The sequence below is a fragment of the Centroberyx affinis genome, unplaced genomic scaffold, assembly GCF_046629955.1.
Source record: "Centroberyx affinis isolate AG114_WGS23_722 - 3 ecotype Tasmania unplaced genomic scaffold, CSIRO-AGI_Caff_v1 ptg004147l_1, whole genome shotgun sequence".
NCBI lineage: Eukaryota > Metazoa > Chordata > Actinopteri > Beryciformes > Berycidae > Centroberyx > Centroberyx affinis.
This window is the reverse complement of record NW_027281914.1, coordinates 99,770-118,629: the sequence shown is the minus strand read 5'-3', so window position 1 is coordinate 118,629 and position 18,860 is coordinate 99,770. Positions and strand designations below refer to the sequence as shown.

Sequence of the window (18,860 nt, the reverse complement as noted above, 5' to 3'; positions counted from 1 at the left end):
TTCACTTCCATTCCTTGTATGGCTTAACACAATGTATTTCAGCAGGGCAGAATTCAACTCCAGAGGGAATCGTATCCCCATTTAGAAAAAATCCCAAGCATTGTGTGACGGTGCCTATACTACAGACTACAGTGGACAAATAGAGTCAGGTTGGCACAGACTATACACTGAGGGCTATACTAGACACACTTCTCTAAATTATCTTTAATAAAGCCTGTGCGCACAGTTCTTCTCACTCAGTAAGACAGTTTGACATGAAAGACCAACCACACGCTCCCTTGCCACACGTCCCAGCCAACCACAACCCTCAGTCAGGAAAACAAATAGGAATACCAGCATTACCGCGGTTTTCCAAATCCGGGTGGGGGAGAAAAGGCACGGGGAAGCCAAGGCCAACAGAGACATGAACTCAGAAACCACAATGTGAGGGAGAGAGAGAGAGAGAGACAGAGAGAAAGAGACAGAAACACAGAGGGAGAGAGAACAGGGCCAGGAACAACACAATATCAAAACAAAAGATACATGACTCCAAACTGGGTCTCAATCTTTTATTAGGTTCCAGAGAAAAATGTTACAGTTTATACATAAACAACTAATATCACTTGAAGGTGGAATTTCCATTTTGATATATTAGTAAAAACCAGTGATTAAAGAGAAAAAAAAGAGAGAGAGCAATAGCATTAAGCCATACTGGAGGTGATCTAACAGGCTAAACATTTTAGGATCTTTCTTGATGCCGGGATCTACACCTCCCATGAGCCATCACTCAGCTAGTGTTCCCAACATAGGGCAGTTTCATTGACACAGCATTAATACCGACATGGTGGTGAAATTGATTAAGCAAAAACAAAAGGGGGTAACATTTCATTTAGATAGTGTCTTATAAATGCGTCTATAGATTCTCAGCAAACCCAACGTGGCTGGTTAGATGCTTCATGTATCAACCTGATCTCCGTTGACATGTATGATAGGAGATGCAGAATATGGATGCTGATTTCACTAGCAAAATGAAGCGTTAACATTAAAAGAACAATGAACAAGAGTTCGTGCAACAGCCTGTTTTGGTCTCCCAGGTGTGTGCATACAGACTGATTACATCTTCACAATGACATACACAAGAGGGCAGAGTGGACGGTGGTGGTGGAAGGAGAGGGGGGAAAAAAAAGTGATACACCAGGGCCAGAACAGAGTGGTGTTTTGGAGAGACAGCATACAAACATAGACCATCGGACTGGGGTGGTTGCTTGTTTCATATTTGGACTTGATATTTGTATGGGGGAGGGAGGGGGGCAGATTAGCACACCATGTTTACCGCACCCTCTCTAAACAAGAGCTGGAGCCACACAAGGGTAGGGTTTGGGTGTGTGTGAGGATTAGTAACATTCCGTATCCTCTTTTACCGGTATCCAGGGCCTGGCTGAGTGTAGCCCTGACCGTAAGGGGGACGGTTGCGGGCATACGGGTTAGCGGCCCCAGGTGGAGGGGTGACAGTGCTGCCTGGAGGCGGGGTGTATCCCGGGCGGGGCTGGTACCCTGGGCCGGGCTGGGAGCCGGGGGGCAGCTGTAGTTGGCAGGCTGGGAGGCCTGGGAGGTATAGTTTTGGGGAGGGAAGGCTCCCGGAGGATACTGCTGAGCTCCCTGAGGGGGCTGCTGCTGTCCACCCTGGAAGCCCGGGGCAGGGGCCGGACCCGGGGCGGGAGCCTGGGAGGAGGGGGGCGGGTAGTTCTGGAACTGCTGCTGTTGCTGCTGTGGCTGTGGGCCGGGCTGGGGGGCTCCGGGCTGGGGGCTGTATCCTGCTGAGAGACACACAGGAAAGGAGGGAGTTTCTTTAATTCACTTTAGGAAAAAAGAGGCAGTTGAATTCACTACACAGCAACTAGTTTTTTTTTTTTACTGTGACCATTCTTTATTCTTACCAGGGTACTGCATACCGTACTGCTGCTGTGGGGGGGCAGCTGGTTGCTGAGGGGGGTATCCTCCTGGAGCCTGGTACTGCTGGTACACCTGACCTGAAGAGGCACATGGACATGCAGTGTCAGTACACAAACACTCAGAAATATACAGTATGTATACTGCAAGACACACATAGGCATACAGTATTAGCCAAAAAAAAATAAAAATAAATGAAGACTAGTCTAGCATCATTAATATGAGCCACTCTCCACACATATATAACATGCCTTCACATAAACAGGCACCTGTGGATCTGGACAGAAAAAGACACAAATGCCTCAATAAAAACAGCTGCAACCACTTTCATAAAACCATTTGTTCCTAAAAGCCCTGTGCCCAGACAGAACTCTTAATGGCACATTACAGTCAGAAGTAGAGCTCCAAAAAGAGCAGCACACAGGTGCCAGAGCAGACATGAACACACACACCCAAAGAAAAATTAAAAAAAAGCACTCGAGCGTGCAATCATTCTTACTCTGTCGTAGAGAGACATCAATGTGATAGATATGCACACAGACCCTCATAACCCAGGCAAACGTGCCTGAATCAGGGCAGAGAAGCTGTCCTCTGCACAAACAGGCCTGTCTGTCTGCAGACAGCAACTTCCTTCTGTGCTTTTATTAACTATGACTTCACCAGTCCACACTGCCTATGTGCAGATGTGGAGGATGGTCCCCATCATCCATACAACTACAACTACAAATGCCTCTGAAAATTAAGGGACCCTAGTCTGGAACATTAGACGAGCACGAGCCACATTTGATTTGCGTCAGCACTAATCAATACTCTATTGCCTGACAGCGACACCATTGTGGCTCTTTCTTGTGTTCCAAAAACATGGAAACGTTTTTTGCTTTTTTAAACTGGCTGACAAAGTTTTCCAATGGATCTCTGCATGTTCAGCAAACATGCAAAGACTTGGCAAACCAGTGTTTTGCCTTAACAAGGCCCGAATCTCACTTCCAAATCTCCTGCCTGGCATGTAAAGTGGGGTGACGATACATAAAAAGCACCAAGAGTAAAGGCATAATGAAAGAAGGCCGCACCGGGGTTCACTGGTTTTTCAACTGCCAGTAAAACCAGAGTGTTGATTTTCCACTCTTTGAGAGGGCTGATAATGTGGCGCTTTACAACTCCTGAGAGTTTGAGCAGGGCAAGGCTAAGGCCTGCAGGGAGACAATGACCTCCTGTCTAATTCTTCTGTACTAATGTCAGAAAGCCTCAATTCAACAAAGTTTGGTTGCCCCAGGCTCTAAAGATCAGCAATGACTACATATTGTTGAGAAAATACTTATTTTGCATCTACTGGTTCAAAGTCACACATACATTAGAACAACATAATTGCTAGATATGTACAGCAGCAAGCAGTGCGATACCATTTAATGTCATGATGGAAATGTATTTTGCATTTACACATAAAAACACCTATAGTCTCGGCAGCTAAGGCACAACACAGTCAGAACAAACAAAAAGATAACAGAAAATGACATGAAATTGTACTACTGGCAGACTAATGAACATTTGTTAGATTACAGTGGGAGAATGTCTGGGGGACAGAAGTCGCAGAAACACTTGACAATTGAATACTTAGCTACAAACCGTGTAGCTTCACTGTGCATTGATATAAGTAATGATGTGGCAACCATCTGTTAGCCCGCTGACAACAGCTCTAACATGAGCACCACGGTCTTCATTGTGTGAGAAGGCATGTGTGTGAAATTGGCTGCTTCTCCTGTTCTCCCCGGTCTGCTATCCATCATGTGTGTTATGTAAGAGTGATGGAAGGATGCACTGCTGTCAGACCTCACTGGCCTGGGGAGTTCATTTCACTCCAGTGCAGCCAAGACGCCGGCCATCAGCCTGCTCAGGGGGACAGAGAAATGACCGGGGGCTCTACGGAGACACACGCAGTCGGCACATTGCTTCAGGAGCAGAGAAAACCAAGTGGGGGAAAGCGATGTTCATTGGAACAAAGCTTTTGACTGTAATTCCGCTGACCTCTAAGGATGCCATGAGAAGGGAGTCACGAGAACATGGGCTTTGTTTTTGAAGAAACAAACATTTCACACCAAGTACACATCTGCCCATCTGATAAAGAGCCTCACGCAACTGAGCCCTTGCTGCACATGTACATTTGTTTACCGTTTGTTTCTTTCTTGCACAGACAACCTACTGCTAGGGTCCATCAGCATCGGATAGACAACAGGGAAAAAATCTTTACCATCTGCTTATGGATCTTGTTAGCAGCATTCTTGAGGCAAATAGTAACCTACGTTGGCATTAAAGTGAGCTTAAGGCTGCCTTTAAAAGGCCACACATGCTCATTTGGCGTCTAACCTCATGTATTTACTTACATAAATTCTCATGCATCGTCTGCTCTGCTATTTTGATTTGCCTAAAGCCTGGCATAGTGACTAACAGTCTCTGCATGCACAGAGGAGGGAAGGGTCGAGCAGGAGAGGGGGGGGGGCTGGGCACACAATGGGAACAACTCTCTGGGAGTAACGTGTCCTTGCAGATACAGCCGTGTGCCAACCATCTGCAGCCTTGGAAGTCAGGAAAGAAATGAGGGAGGGAGTGAGGAAGGAATGGATGAGGGGTAGATGAACTGTTTGCGGACTTCCAGAAGACTCTGCCACGTTGGGCTTGGATATATCTAACAACCTGCCACAAGATGGTGAAACAGTATCTAGCCAGAGCTGCCAACGTGCGTAGTAATGTGATACTTTATTGATCCCTGTGGGGAAATTCTTCTCTTTTTACCTGCCTCCCTCCACACGAGGGTCAGAGCGCAGATGCAGCTACAGAACAATGTCCTGCGGCTTGACCTGTACCCTGCAATTATAGGGTGGTCTGCCTACTCACCACCCCATGCTGCTGCTCACAGTCAGTACTGGATCTAGTGGAAGTGTGATACTATCATCTTGCACGCAACCATCAGAGAGGAAAAGGGCTATAATCTAGACACAGCAGGGGGAACTTGAAACTCTTCCCCCAACTATAATTCCATAAAAACATGTCCCTCCCCAGTTGAGGAAACATGGCTTGGCTCCTGACTTCTGCACCCCTGGAAGGCTTGGACAGACTGTCGGACCTCCGTGATGTTATCTCCTTGGCTACACCAGCACACCTGGTGAAGCCTGGAAAAGCAGTCAGAATCAAACATCAAAGCAGCGAGAGCAACAACTAACTCATGGGACAACGGAGTGCGATGTTTCCCATAGTCCTCATGTTATGGAAGAAAAAAAAATCACAGGGTGCTTTCTGCTGAGCTGGCTGGTTTTATGAGACATGGTGTGCTGCCGTCTAAACCCCTGTCTGAATACGTGACTAAGTCGTCCCCCTGGACCAACTAAACTCAAACTAAACCCTATGGACAGGGCCTGCAACCTTGACCAAGCCAAACCACAAACCGCCAGTTTGAGGAAGGCAGTCATACCACAGCCAATGTGTGCTGGTTTTCAGCGTTGCAGGCGTTGTTAGGAGTCAGCGAAGCGGCTGCAGGTTACAGCTCTCACAGGGTGAAACCAGAGAGCTCTCCTACGCTCAAGTGGCCTCCGCATCCAGCTGGGCCAAACCACAACCTAGAGTCGATCCAACCCATCCAAAGCAAGGTGGTAAACAACAGGGGTGCTTCACCTCTGTGGCTGCACCTGTCTGGGCATCTCTTCATAGGAAACAAGCCTGGGAATTCACTGATGTTAAAATGAGAAACTTGGATAGAGAGGATGGACATGCAAGACTAACATGGAAACCTATTTCTCCCCCTCCCTGAACTGGATTCCAGATCTGTACTGAGAAAGTGAAGTGAAATAAGTCTGTTTGTTTTCATTCCTTCTCCAATACAGTATGCCTGAACCCTCGTTCATTTATCTCTCTCGCCTGGCCGAGCAGAGACAAGCTCTTTTCCATGAGGCCTTGGGTTTAACATATCCGTGTTAGAGATAACACACAGGGGAGTGCCACGATAACGCCTCTCCTGATTAAGATGAATGTGTAAACAAGAGTATCCATGGATTTAGCAGTGTTGGTTAAGATTCCTCAGTGGTGAGACTCGGGGCTCATTTCTCATTCAATGAAACCTGTTGAGTTGCTGTAACAGCAGGATGTATCCGGCCTTTGCCAAGACGACGGAACAGTATTTGCATGCTAGTATATGCTGTAAATTGTAAATCTGTAAACTGCAAACATCTGCCAACATGCAAATCTGTTAACGAAGACAGTATATCTTTATTAATTCGTTGCATTATCCTCAATATGTTCTTTTAATTCTAATTTTGTATTATTTCCATTCCTCTTTATTTTCTCTATTCATATCAATATACTTTATTCATATAAATATACAATTTTTTTGTTTCATCTAATCTAATATAAAACTATGGTTCCCTTGGCTGGATGAAAATGAGACAATTACCTGTAGCCCAGTGTGAGGTGAGTAGCAGTCAAGTTGAACGTAATCAAAATGCCACACTATATAACAGCACACAGTAGATCTGGTGTATTCCTTGATCCTAGCCTACAGTCAGTCAAGCTCTAAATCACACATGAAAATGTAATTGTTTCAAGAGTGGGCAAACTCAGAAGTGACAGGAAATTATATCTCACAGTGGAAGGCGGACAGACTGAGCAAGTGTGGCAAACTATTAGATTCAATAAAAGAGAACTGACTGCATGTGGCTGCATGTGTTCCTAGAGCAAATGCTTCAGTCATAGTCATGAAGAAAAGGAGAGGGCGTCTGTATGTGTAAAAGAGAGGGGTGTGTGTCTGACCACAGTAAGACTGGATTCAACTCATGTGTGAACAATATAATAAAAATAGCATTTTGTAGTGTCTATGATTCCGGACAAATCTTCAGATGAAAAGAAAAGACATTAAATTATTTTGACACTGACTAACTCTTATAAAGTGTAGTCAAAATACGAGAGGGGAATAGTGGAGAAAAACAAGTCTGGGTGGTGGACTGTGACATCTATTGCAAGAATAAATACTACTGGGACAGAATGCTCCGAAGACATGCCAGATTCACCAATCAAAACATTCCAGCAATAAAAGCTACCATGGGATACATTTCCAGTCAGATAATGGCACCTACCTTAGTATTATTAGATCCGAACCAGAACTACTCTTTGGGAAAAGAAAGACCTTGAATCAGTGTTTTAAGGGCAAATTATTCCTACTTCATCGCTCAATAGGGGGTGAAATTTTAGTGAGGCGCGTTTGGTAGCAATTTTAGAAGTACACCCCGCAAACACCACCAACACTGTAAAAGAAAAAGTGCTAAACCACCCACACTGCTGGGTCTCCGACTCCCTGTGGTCATAAAGACATTATGCCATTGTACACACTTTCTTATATGGATACGATCCCTGCCTCAGCATGTGTGTGTGTGTGTGTGTGTGTGTGTGCCCCCCATCATGCTATGTTAAATGTGGCGTGTGCATATCTGGGCATACTTGAGGATAGCTGTGTGTGTATGTCTCACCATCCATGGCCGCTGGGGGTCCCTGCTGTACTCCTGCATAGGGAGCCTGTGGTTGGGGGGGCACTCCTGGCTGGGGGGCTGCAGACGAGGAGGAGGCAATGCTGTCGGGGGTTCCTGAGCGCTCCTCAGCTGCAACCCCGGGGGGAGCTACTCAGACGGCACAGATGGAGACAGATATGTAGATATGAAAAAAACAGCCTATTCTATTTTTTGCTGTTATCTTCCCTTATGAGGCAGATAATAGCAAAAACTACTAAGATCAAAGTCTGATTAATGATGGTTATAGAGGGTAGGGTACAGGGTAGCGTGCAGTACCTGGGGCCTGGTCCTCGCTCAGGCCGAAAGCGGAGATGACATTCTTGTTGACCTCATCCTGGTTCTTCAGTGGGTCGAAGGCTGACATGCTGGCTGCGCTGACCGGGGTGGCCTGCTTCACCGCGGGGTCTGCTGCCATCGCCTTGCCCTCACGTCCATCCACTGCTTCTGGAGAGAGGGAGACGAAAGGAGAGAGACAGAAATCTTTAAACAGAGGCAACCAGACAAACTAAAAACACAGAAATAAATGTAAGCAGAGAACAAGTGAGTGGCAACATGGCAGTGTATGCATTCAACAATTGGCTCTAAATTGAAGGAGAGTTCATTATAAACAGATCCATTATCAAACAATGAAACCACAGCATGTGTTACAGGGGATTTGAGAGACTATTCTTTACAAACTATGGGTATTTCAACGTGAACACCGCAAAAGCCTTGTAAAAGAACTTGATTAGACTCTTCCACTTGACTCTTGAAAAACAAATGCACCTGTTTGCCTCAGCCTGGTGCCAGATCCCCCACTAAACATCACTATGTGGGAAACTGACCTAATGATTCTGGCTGTGGGTATCTGGAATATGAACAAGTGTTATTTGTTAAGGAGACCGTGTAATCTCCATCAGGGGTCTTTAGAGACATAACAGAGGTTTATGATCTAACAAAATAAGATAAATCAAGTCAACTGGATTGTGTCTATGAGTGCCTCATTATCTAATGAAGCAGAACCTTTGCTGTGGATCAAGCAAGTATACCTGTGTCTATGTATATATGTATGATAGAGTCTAGTAAAATCTCAATTGCATATATGTGGGGTGTTTTTCCTCATACGGCAGTAAAATCAACTGTACTCATGTTGAACTAATTTGATGACCAGTTTTGAAAACCAGACAAACTCAAATAAGGAATGCAAGTTTGTGTGTGTGTGTGAGAGTGTTTACCACTATCTGGTGCTGTAGCAGCCAGTCCAGGCTCTGTGGGGGGCTCCAGGCTATCCAGGAGGCTGTTTACTTTGTTCCTGAGCTCAATGAGCTCCCTGCGCAGGTACTTCACCTGACTGGACTCCAAGGGCCGCGGCTGACCATTCACTGGAGATGACAGAGATGGAGAAAGACGAAGAAAGAGAAAGAGAAATGTGAAAGTGAGCAAATCATCCTTGTTATTTGTTGGGAGAATGCGGCTGAGCCAAGACAAACATTTCTCCATCTCCACACAGCAGCCTCCCCCTGTGCGTTTGACCTCGAGGAAGGTGATGGATAGAACTTGAGCCCGATCGCTTTAACAGAAGACGCAGATCCCCCAGTCCTTACATTTATTAATGTCTTTGTATGTTTCTGAATCTGAATCTTATTAATTGTGATTACTTCCCATTTGGGACGATAGAGCCTTGAACCTGAACCTCTGGCTGTCATAGAGCATGGTCTAGGACTGAGATAAAGAAGTGAGCTCCTTGATGCACTGAGCATTTCTGGGTCTGATTGCACAGAAAATGTCAATAGCCAGCAGGTCCCAAACCAGACCAGTAGGGACAGTGTGTAGGGTAGGGTTTGAGTCAGATTAACACTCACTAGTGCTCAGATCTCAGGTCACCCACCATAAATATGGCAAACAAACCAAGCAGCATTAGCTCATCATTAGGTGAGGCAAAAATAGTTCTCTGTGACATACTGTATATGGCAGTTGCATAATGTAAAACAAATAAACTAAAATCTGTATTATATGCACAGTGGCTACCTACTGTAGGGTATGACTAGAATTTCTGCAGCTCATTAAACTAGCAAAAGCTACTAGTTCTGAAAACTGAATATCTGTGTGTCATGAATGAGGGATCTGTCCCCATTATCACCATTATGTTTCTTCATGGTATAGTTAAAAAAAAGAAAGATTTAATGCTGTCAAGCACAGAATTCATTGCACCTATGATGCCGTGCATGGTATTGGTCAGTTGGTGCTCCTTCAGGTCGGACTGTGACTGCGCTGATAGAAACTGAATAGAGAGGCAAAATTTGAAACAGAGCACACATATGTTGAGGAGGTAACTTATTTGTAATCAGCTGTATGTTATATTTGCCTCACAAAACAAGTAATTATCAAATGGCAGTATATTAGTGAGCCAACGGTGCAGTAACCATTGAGGCAACGTTAGCCTGATCAGTTACAGTTAATAGAGTGAGACCTTAGTGACTGTCCAAAGATAAGATACTGAACTCGCTAAATGGAATGTTTATAAAAATGAAAAGAAAAACAACAACATCAAGTCCATCATTACATTGCCAAACTGTGGGAAACACTGGGGGAAATTCTTCACTATGTACCTACACGGTCCATAAAGTACGCTGGCTTGGCATTGTGACCCTATGTGGCCTGCACTGCCCAGAATGCACATGCATATTTCCCCACTAGAACTGCAGGACTCAGGAGTCAAGTTTGCACTACACAAGACTGAATGTACGAAAATCCCTCAGCATTCTAATTGTCCTGTTGTACATTCCTTACTAGATTCTGGGTTCTTCTCTGTGAGTGTAAGACACTGAGCAGAGACGCATGGGGGTTAAGAGGCACTGGACTGAGACATGGGCTTCCATGACAATCCAGCTATTCTCACTCGCTCTGAATCTCAACACACAACTGAGAATATCAGATCCACGTGAGGTCATGACACGTGCTGGTGTTCCAGCGCTCAGCCCTAATTGGCAAGGAGTAAAATGTCTAAAAAAAAAAAGATTCTTACTGCTCCCTGGCTAATAATAGCAGGGATGGTGGACGCAACAGTGGACTAATTGGGAACAGAGTACAGGAAACTACATCATGTTATCATTACAGATTCAAGTGTAGTATGTGTGTGTGTATGCATAGAAAACACTACTCCATAGCTGACATGAAGACCCACTGACAGACACAAGTTGATCCAAAGCATATGGGAACTAAGGTATTGCACTACAATTACGACTGTAAGAAGCTTCGTCATCTTACAACACAACTTTATGCTACGCATATAGTGCTACTGACACATGCAGCCTCCAACTTCAGGGACAGTCCCTCCTTAGGGACTGAAAGATAGTTTTCAATGTAATGCACCTGAAATCAGATGACTAAAGCACTACTGGGTGACTATGAGCATTGCCCTAGGACTTGGCTAGGCCGGCACATATTCAAAACAGAGAACAGGAACCAGTATAACTGGCACAAATGATGCATCTATCTATTTGCCTGTCACACCATTTGTCTGCTGAACCAGCAGTACAAGAGGCACATAAATTCCATCCCGTATTAGTAAGGAGGGAGTGGAGACAACTGTCAGTTGGACAGAGAGGAGCTAAGAGTTGTTGTGTGAGGCACTGCCCTCCAGTGATAGGATGCTGTAAATGAATTCTCATTCATAACAGTGGATGAGAAACCTGTTACCCTACAGTTTATCATGATTAAATTATTATATTGTTTTAAAAAAAACCCATTATATAGGCTAAAATGTTAGATTTCTCATAGCACAATTCACTAGCCAGGTTATGTGTGTCTATAAAGTGGCTTACAGGAAGGAAATGCTTGAATGTCTTACCAAACAAAGTGAGTTTGAGTATTCTACTGCACTGGATGGCGAAGGAGAGGTCAGAGCTGTCGAAGATAGTGATGAGGTCATCATCTACAAAAAGGGAGTAGAGAGAACAGATGATACACTGTATAGCATATTATCTATGCTAAAGGAGAATGTTTAGATAATGAGGACAGGAGCTTATTGTCTCTTATTGGGATTACATGGCTTGATACATCTAGTGAACACTAGTTTATGATAACCAAATCACTTTGCCTGAGAAAAACTTATCCTAAAAACTGACCCTCAAAACTTATCCTAAACACCAACACTTACCCTCAAAACCCTCCCAAAACTTATCCTATACACTGACCATCAAAACCTATCCTAAACACCAACACTTACCCACAAAACTTATCCTAAACACCGACACTTACCCACAAAACTTATCCTAAACACTGACACTTTTACCCACAAAACCTCCTGACGACACGAGATCTGCCTTGGTCCTTGACCCAGGTCCTGTGTCCTGACTCACCTTCATCCTTGTATTTGATGGTGACCTCGTCGTTGCTCTGCAGCTTGCCCCGGAAGACACGCTGCATCATCAGCACCAGCTCGTCATAGGTGATGTCCTCATTATGGATGGGGATGCGTCTGATGTCGTCGCCCAACTGGGCTTTGATGATCAGCTTCCCGCTCAGGTCCAGCTGGCCGTTCATGGTGCCGCCCAACCTCTTCTGCTCCCACCGCTTAACGGTATCAGGGGAAAAACAACTTTAAAAACAACAAACTAAGCAACATGCTTTATGCAGGACTGTTTGGCTCAGATTCCCTTCTCTCTTTCTCAATATAAATTAATGGCTATTTCAATTTCATTCCTGAAGTATGACAAAAGAGCACTGGTAGGTTTTGACTACCTTTGACTGTATTCTGATTACACAAGAAACCGCTTCCCTGCATGACTGCTTTGCACGGTAAACTTTAAACTTTATTTAAGCAGGCAAGTTGGCTAAAGCCCCATTTCCACTGGACAAGTAGGCCTACAACCTGGAGACGTCCAGTCATTCATAATAATTGCTAAGGAAGTCAGTAGAACTCCCTAAAAGTCTGCATGAGAGCCCTTACAGACTTGATGAATTTTGGCAAGGGACAGTCCTAACCCCTCCTGGACTTCACAGGAGTGTGCTGTTAAGTAGGGCTGGGCGATAATTCAATATTATCACTTATCGTCTTTCAGTGGAATCATATCGTGATGTTATGAAGATATTTTAATATCGTGACACACATTTCTGCTGTCTAAATTGATGATAACAAGCAAATTTTACTTAACAACTCTCATAAAATGAGGTATGGTAGGAATATTATTTGAATATTTCTGTTTTGTTTGACATCACACCTAACATTACCATTCGGTTCAATGAGATGAACATTAATTTGATTATTTAACGTGATTTTGCATACATGAACCATATTGTGATATATACTGATAGAGAAAAATCCTTATGATTATCTTGATATTGATTTCAACCATATCGCCCAGCCCTACGTTAAGTCCGCAAGTCAGCAAGTTAGGGGAAGTCAAGACTTTTGGATTCAGCAAAAATCCCCCCCTCCTCTAAGGTATACAACCAGGAACTGAACCGGGAGTGGTTATTCACCTTGGGGTGGTCAAATGCAGATTTTGAGTGATGTCATTAAGGGCTCCAAGTCAAAACGACTTGAAGAATCACATGATTTATAAATAAGGACACTATGGCAAAACAAGAGGAGCTTCAGATTTCACATTTTCTCCTTTATCAGATACAATGACAAAGAGGTCTTAAAAACACATGTTTCTCTTTCCCTGGTTCTCTGGTTGAAATTTCCCTGGTTATGTAGATGTATAGTATACTTTACTGTTTTTTTTTGTTTGTTTGTTTTTTCAGGCTATTTGTTTTTTAGGCTATTTGGATATAAAATTGGTCTTACATTTTATTTGAACTGGCATTAAAAAGATCTTAACAAGTTTGAATCTAAAACTTGTTAAGATCTTTTTCATGCCAGTTCAAATAAAATTCCAGAAACTTGTAGTCACCCTGTTTATGATTTGCACCTTTGTTTTGTCAGAAATAAAAAGGGATATTTTCAGTCATAATTGTCTTCATTCAGATTGCTCAAAATATTGTGATAATACTGAACATGAACCTAGCATTGTGAACTGAACCAAACCGTAAGCTGAATGTATCGTTACATCCCTAGTACTCTGCCTTGGCAAAAGAGTACAGTGGATGGTAATATCAGATCCTTTATACTTGCTTTGACTATTGCTTGATGTAAAAAAAAAATGGTGCAGGTTGCACAGTAGCCTGTTTTACCTTGGCATCTCATCATAGAGATTTAATGTGCTATTGAAATTTTGTTTTTATACTATGTATCATTTCATTTTAGAGTTTGCCTCAGCTTGTTTTTATGAATAGGCAACAGCCTAGGGGAAGTGGCTACAGTGGAGAAATGTCACACACCTGATAGCTGGTATGATAATAATGTGGCTGTTACAATAACAACCACATTCTGTTATGGTGAAATGACTGTCTGAGGTTTAATGCCTTGCTCAAGGGCACCCTGATAGTTATAAAGGGAGGAGAGAGTGCTTCCCATTCACTTCCACAAGACAGATTTTTACAGCCTGGTAAAAGGATGTGAAGTAGCAGCGTTTTGGGTCACAAGCTCAGTCTATAACCATGGGCCTATGGCCCCAAGGGTACTGGAGTGTTGCCCCATTGATCAACTTAATAGTCTATCACCTTTGTCACAAAAACAAAACAATCCAATCAAGGCTGATTCACTGTAAAGAAAAGTTGGAAACTACCCGTATGCTATGTTACAATGCCATAGTTTCACTCTGCTCCCAAAGTCTAAGGTTCAAATATCACCCTGTGAGGTGGCAAAGGCTATTCTGACATTACAGATCTCCTTACAGACTTTGACCCAAAACACCAACCCATTTGATAAGACAATGAAAGCTCCCACATGCGCTGAGTGGACCTTTGAAAACAATGTAATGTGATCAGTGAAGGGACAATGGGTGAAACTACCGGATTTAGGCCATTTGGTATGCAATTTGAAATCTGCATACGTTATAAATTGTGCATCTGTATATAGCCAAGTTAGCCTTAACAGTCTGTGTTAAAAAAAAAATGGTCTCGCTTGGTCTTTTTCAGTCACCAGATTATATTGTCCAAGATAGCACATCACCTTATCAGGTGATATGCTAGCTTGGACAATATAATCTGAGTTGTGAATCCAATTCCAGGCAAACTGTAACGTTACCAATCCTTGCCAGATGAATAATTGGCTGGATGCTAGGGATTGTGTGGCTATAATTTAGCTAACGTTTAGCAAAACAGCTAAACGAGGACAGAAACAAACTGATTTCTATCGCAAAGACGATTCCCCCACATAAGATAACTTACATCAGAATCAAAGGTTGATAATATCAAAGAAGTAACGTTAGAATCATAAATGAGTTTAAATGCAGAGTCATCCGTCAGTGGCGCATAAAATTGCAATCTTGCAATCTAGCGATCGCTAACGTTAGCTAGGCCGTTTCATCACTCTCCAGTGTCACTGATACGACTGTAAATGATGCATGCCAAATAAAGACAACGGCAATAATGTGATATCCAATTGTATACTGGGCCATGAGTTTGTGCTAAATAATCAACACAATTTCACTTTTTTGCCACAAGCCGGCAAAACGGTTTAACGTTACTGTGTTGAAGCTTTGATGGGCATTCAGAGGCTAGGTAAGCTAAAGCCTTATTAATTTTGTAATGTATCAAATTCACTCCCCTTGGGATTTCAATAAAAGAACAATAAAGACTTTTTACTTCCTAGAAATCATCTCCGACACCTGTTTGGGCGAGCTAGCGTTAGCTGCCTGCGTAGCGAACGTAACGTTAGCTAGCTAAGGCTAACTATTAATTAGCTAGCTACATAACAGTCAAGCAGCGATACCACAAAGACTGCTGCGTAGTTAAAAACAAATTACACTTTTGTGAGGTTCCAAACCTCAGAAAATCCTCTCACCTGAATCAGACGACTTGACCACGCTGTGTTTTACAGGTTTTCCCGACACCGTGAAACGCAAATCTGTTAGCTAGCTAGACCTGATTGCCAGCATCAGGAAGTGTCCCGACTGTCAACGTCAACCAGTACGTGGCATTCATCGTGCGCAGTCGCAGACCATTTGGCACGAATTACTAGTGTTTTATGATGCACTCATCTTTATATATCAAAAGATAAACTTCAAATTCAAACATCTGGAGAACGAATAATGTATCTTTATTCTGTTTTGCATTTCCACTTTTACAGTGATCTATGGCAGCTACTAAGCTGGCTTTGTGATGCTGCATGAGTAGACCAGATAGAAACATAAAACTAGAGGCAAGTGCTGTGATGATCACCTTTCTCTTTTATTAATGATGCAAAAAACCAAAACTGAGATATAATGAGAGGTAGACTTAAGGACAGAGGAGACAACATCAGCACACAGAAAAGGCAAACCTACTTCCTTTAATACATAGCTATTGCTAGGCAAAATCTATATGCTGGAACATAGCTCACGCCTTTAGTGTTGTACTTGTTTAAGTGTGAACTTGCTTCACTCCATCTGTTCAAATCATTGCAACATTTTTAGAGTGATGACAATACTGCTCTGCCAAGAGACAGATGGCAACCTGGAGTCAGTAATGAAGAGGGTGGATCTGCTCTGACTGCAGCTCTCTTTGTGCTGAGTGATTGCAGGTCATGTTTGTGGATATTGCTTTACTGTGCCACTCCCCTCACTGAGTGAACTGGACACTCAGCATCGGACTGACACTGTTTGAATTCAAATTCTTTACCAATTAGTCATATTGATCTAGCTTAAATCAATGATGGGGCAACAAAACTTAAAAATGATCCATGCTAGAAATGTAAATCTCCTTGCTCTAATTTACATCTGCTTATATGAGAACTCTGGCTTGCTACAGTATGATAACAAATGATGACTGAATAAATAACACATAAATACATTTTATCACCAATATATAAATGAACATAAAAACACAGTTTTGCCCAGTCACAACATTCCTCATTCCATTATTTCTTCTTCTTCTCCTGAGTGGCATTGAACCATGAGTCCAACAGCTTTTTGCTGTAGTATATCTGCCAGGCGTGCACCTGGACAGCTACCACCATCACCAGGTACATAACAGTCACAGCAGAGAAGCCAAAAATGAAGCGGTAGGCCTTGCCATGGCGGTAGAGCAGCTGGGCCACAGGGAACATCTCCATACTGCCATAGATGAGGGGTGCCACAGAGAAAAGCCCTGAGCTGATCATGGATATGACCAGGTAGCTGATGTTGTTCTTTGGAAGTGACACACTGCTGGAGAACAGGGGCAGGAAGCTGAGTAGGTAGGGGTACTCCCATTGGTATGGCGCCGATACTGTGTCATGTGACACCAGGTTGAAGTGGCTCACGGTCACCTGGGCAGCCACCAGCAGCCAGATCAGAAGGTGGACAAAGTTTAACTTCCGGACCTCTGACTTCAGAGAAGCACTGCAATCAAGGAGACATTGGAGATATAGATATATATTGGCTGATATAGCTATCTTATATTTTATGACCAATGAGAGCTCATAAATGAGAAACAGTTGGCTACTTGCCTCATCTGGTAATGCGAGGCCACCTTCTCTCTGTGTTTAAAGTCACTTCCATCTGTACCAGCAGCTCTGGGGCCTCCGCGAGACGTCATGTTCAGAGCAACCTACTAACACATAAACCAAACCCCATTCCAGCAACCAAACATGACAGACCAGTTCACATTTTTATTTCAGTCTCAGATGAACATAATGAGACGATGAAAGGTGCAGTAAAATGGGAGAGAGTAAATCATTGAGACTGAAACTGAAATATGACATAATATAATAAGCCAGAAGCCAAACCGTTTGCTAATTCCAGCACAATTAAAACCGAATGTAAATGCACCGGCTTGGCAGCAGGCTAACGCGTTAGCTGATGTCGCTGGCTAACCTACTGTACCTTTTACACAAGCAGCTATTGGCTAGCGTTGGTCTGATTATCAGCACTCTATTTATCCGTGGCACTGGAAAATAACACTATGGATAGTTTAGCTAATGACAATGCTTACCGTTTTGTATTTACGTGAATCTGGCCTCGGTGTTAAAACTGCACACACAAAAGGGATGAATGATGTCGGAAACAGCTTCGCGCATGCGCACGGCCTGAGCCTTCAGCCTAAACACCTCCCACCGCAGCATCAGCATCTGTCCTCACAGCAGCCAGCTAGCATTAGCCTCGCTATGGGTAGTTAACGAGGGTAGGGATTCCCACACCATTTTAAATCAAAGACCCCCCAAAAAAATATTGTGTCCCAAGAAACGCCATCTGAGAGGATTTTCTGCGGTTAGATATCAGTATTACATAGGTTAACTGTCTACATTCTCTCATTGCACTAATTTCAATAAGTGAAAGAAACTTTAGGACCCCTGGTCATCCCAGGAACCCCAATGTATTAGGTGATTTAGCTTCTGTTGTCTTTGCCCTGTTTTATTAGGGTTAGACCAGTGCTTAATTCGCGGTTTTGGACTACCTGCATTCCGGTACTTATTTGCGTGGACCCAGCACTTCTGGTGGCATTAAAGTTTTTTTTTGTCTGCCATGTAATAATCCCAATAGTTGACTCTTCTCTTCCTTTCCCCTGCCTTCCAAAAAACAAATTGGCTCATTTCCATATGAAGACAGGTGATTAGAAAGTAGCAACAAGCGCATAGTAATCACGTCACATGAGTGAGCTGCTCTGCAGAGTATATAGCCAGAGGGACCATATTTCTCACATTGCTTGTCCTATAGTCCTGAAACTTGATAAGCGACCACGATGGCTTTCCAGGCATTTATAATTTTTGACAAACAGTTATCGCCCTAGGGATGAGCTGTCAACATCAAACTTGGGATATAACATTCATGAAGTGAGGTACACCACCAACTGAGAAAAAGATAAAGTTATGGCCCAAACAATTAGTCCAGTCATCATGAAGCTAACATTTTAAATGTGGCATTTTAAATAAATAAAAAAGGATAAGAAGGGATTCTGATTCTGGTTGATCAAATATTGACAAAATATTATGGAATTTGGCACATACTATTCAGCATAGGGTTTCAAATTTGGTTGTGAGATGGCTTATTATTCAGATAGGGTAGGTACGCATGATAATTGCTACAACTAGGCTACAATATCATTACCATAAGCATTACTGTGCATTACAAGCCTATCTATATTAGAATACTGCAGTAAGCTACTACCAGCTGCAGGATGCTTTTATTAGGCCTGTTCACACTTCCTGATGGTACAGCCCCTAAATTGTAGCCTGCAGTGAATGTAACCACCCATTTCTCTCCCAATAAGTTTCTGTCAACATGCCAGCCTTGCTAGCAGAATTGATTTGTTTGTATAAGCCTAGAAAAGAGGTCAGCAACAATAAATGTTTTTTTTTTTTTTTAATTAAATCATTTTTATTTAGAAAAACAACACAGA

General features: G+C 43.1%; 2 protein-coding genes across 2 annotated transcripts; both read right to left on the bottom strand.

Annotated features, from left to right (window-relative positions):
* Positions 1 to 522: 522 nt before the first annotated feature.
* On the bottom strand, positions 523 to 15,476 carry tfg (trafficking from ER to golgi regulator). The gene is given in 9 exon segments (XM_071542656.1): positions 523 to 1,563; positions 1,566 to 1,796; positions 1,917 to 2,009; positions 7,437 to 7,583; positions 7,752 to 7,919; positions 8,690 to 8,836; positions 11,305 to 11,388; positions 11,816 to 12,029; positions 15,349 to 15,476. Coding segments are annotated over 8 exon segments (1,221 nt in total). The 5' UTR covers positions 12,000 to 12,029; positions 15,349 to 15,476; the 3' UTR covers positions 523 to 1,396.
* A 552-nt stretch (positions 15,477 to 16,028) lies between these two features.
* On the bottom strand, positions 16,029 to 17,060 carry jagn1a (jagunal homolog 1a). The gene is made up of 2 exons (XM_071542657.1): positions 16,972 to 17,060; positions 16,029 to 16,864 (listed from the first exon to the last, which is right to left on the bottom strand). Exons 1-2 carry the CDS (start codon positions 17,058 to 17,060, stop codon positions 16,402 to 16,404), a joined length of 552 nt encoding a protein of 183 aa, XP_071398758.1. The 3' UTR covers positions 16,029 to 16,401.
* Positions 17,061 to 18,860: the final 1,800 nt, after the last annotated feature.

Bases quoted from the DNA above. Each gene is read 5' to 3' on its own strand.
- jagn1a (XM_071542657.1), bottom strand. From the start codon at position 17,060: ATGACGTCTCGCGGAGGCCCCAGAGCTGCTGGTACAGATGGAAGTGAC. The intron at 16,865-16,971 runs GCAAGTAGCCAA...CCTTGATTGCAG, and splicing joins GCCTCGCATTACCAGATGAG to TGCTTCTCTGAAGTCAGAGG.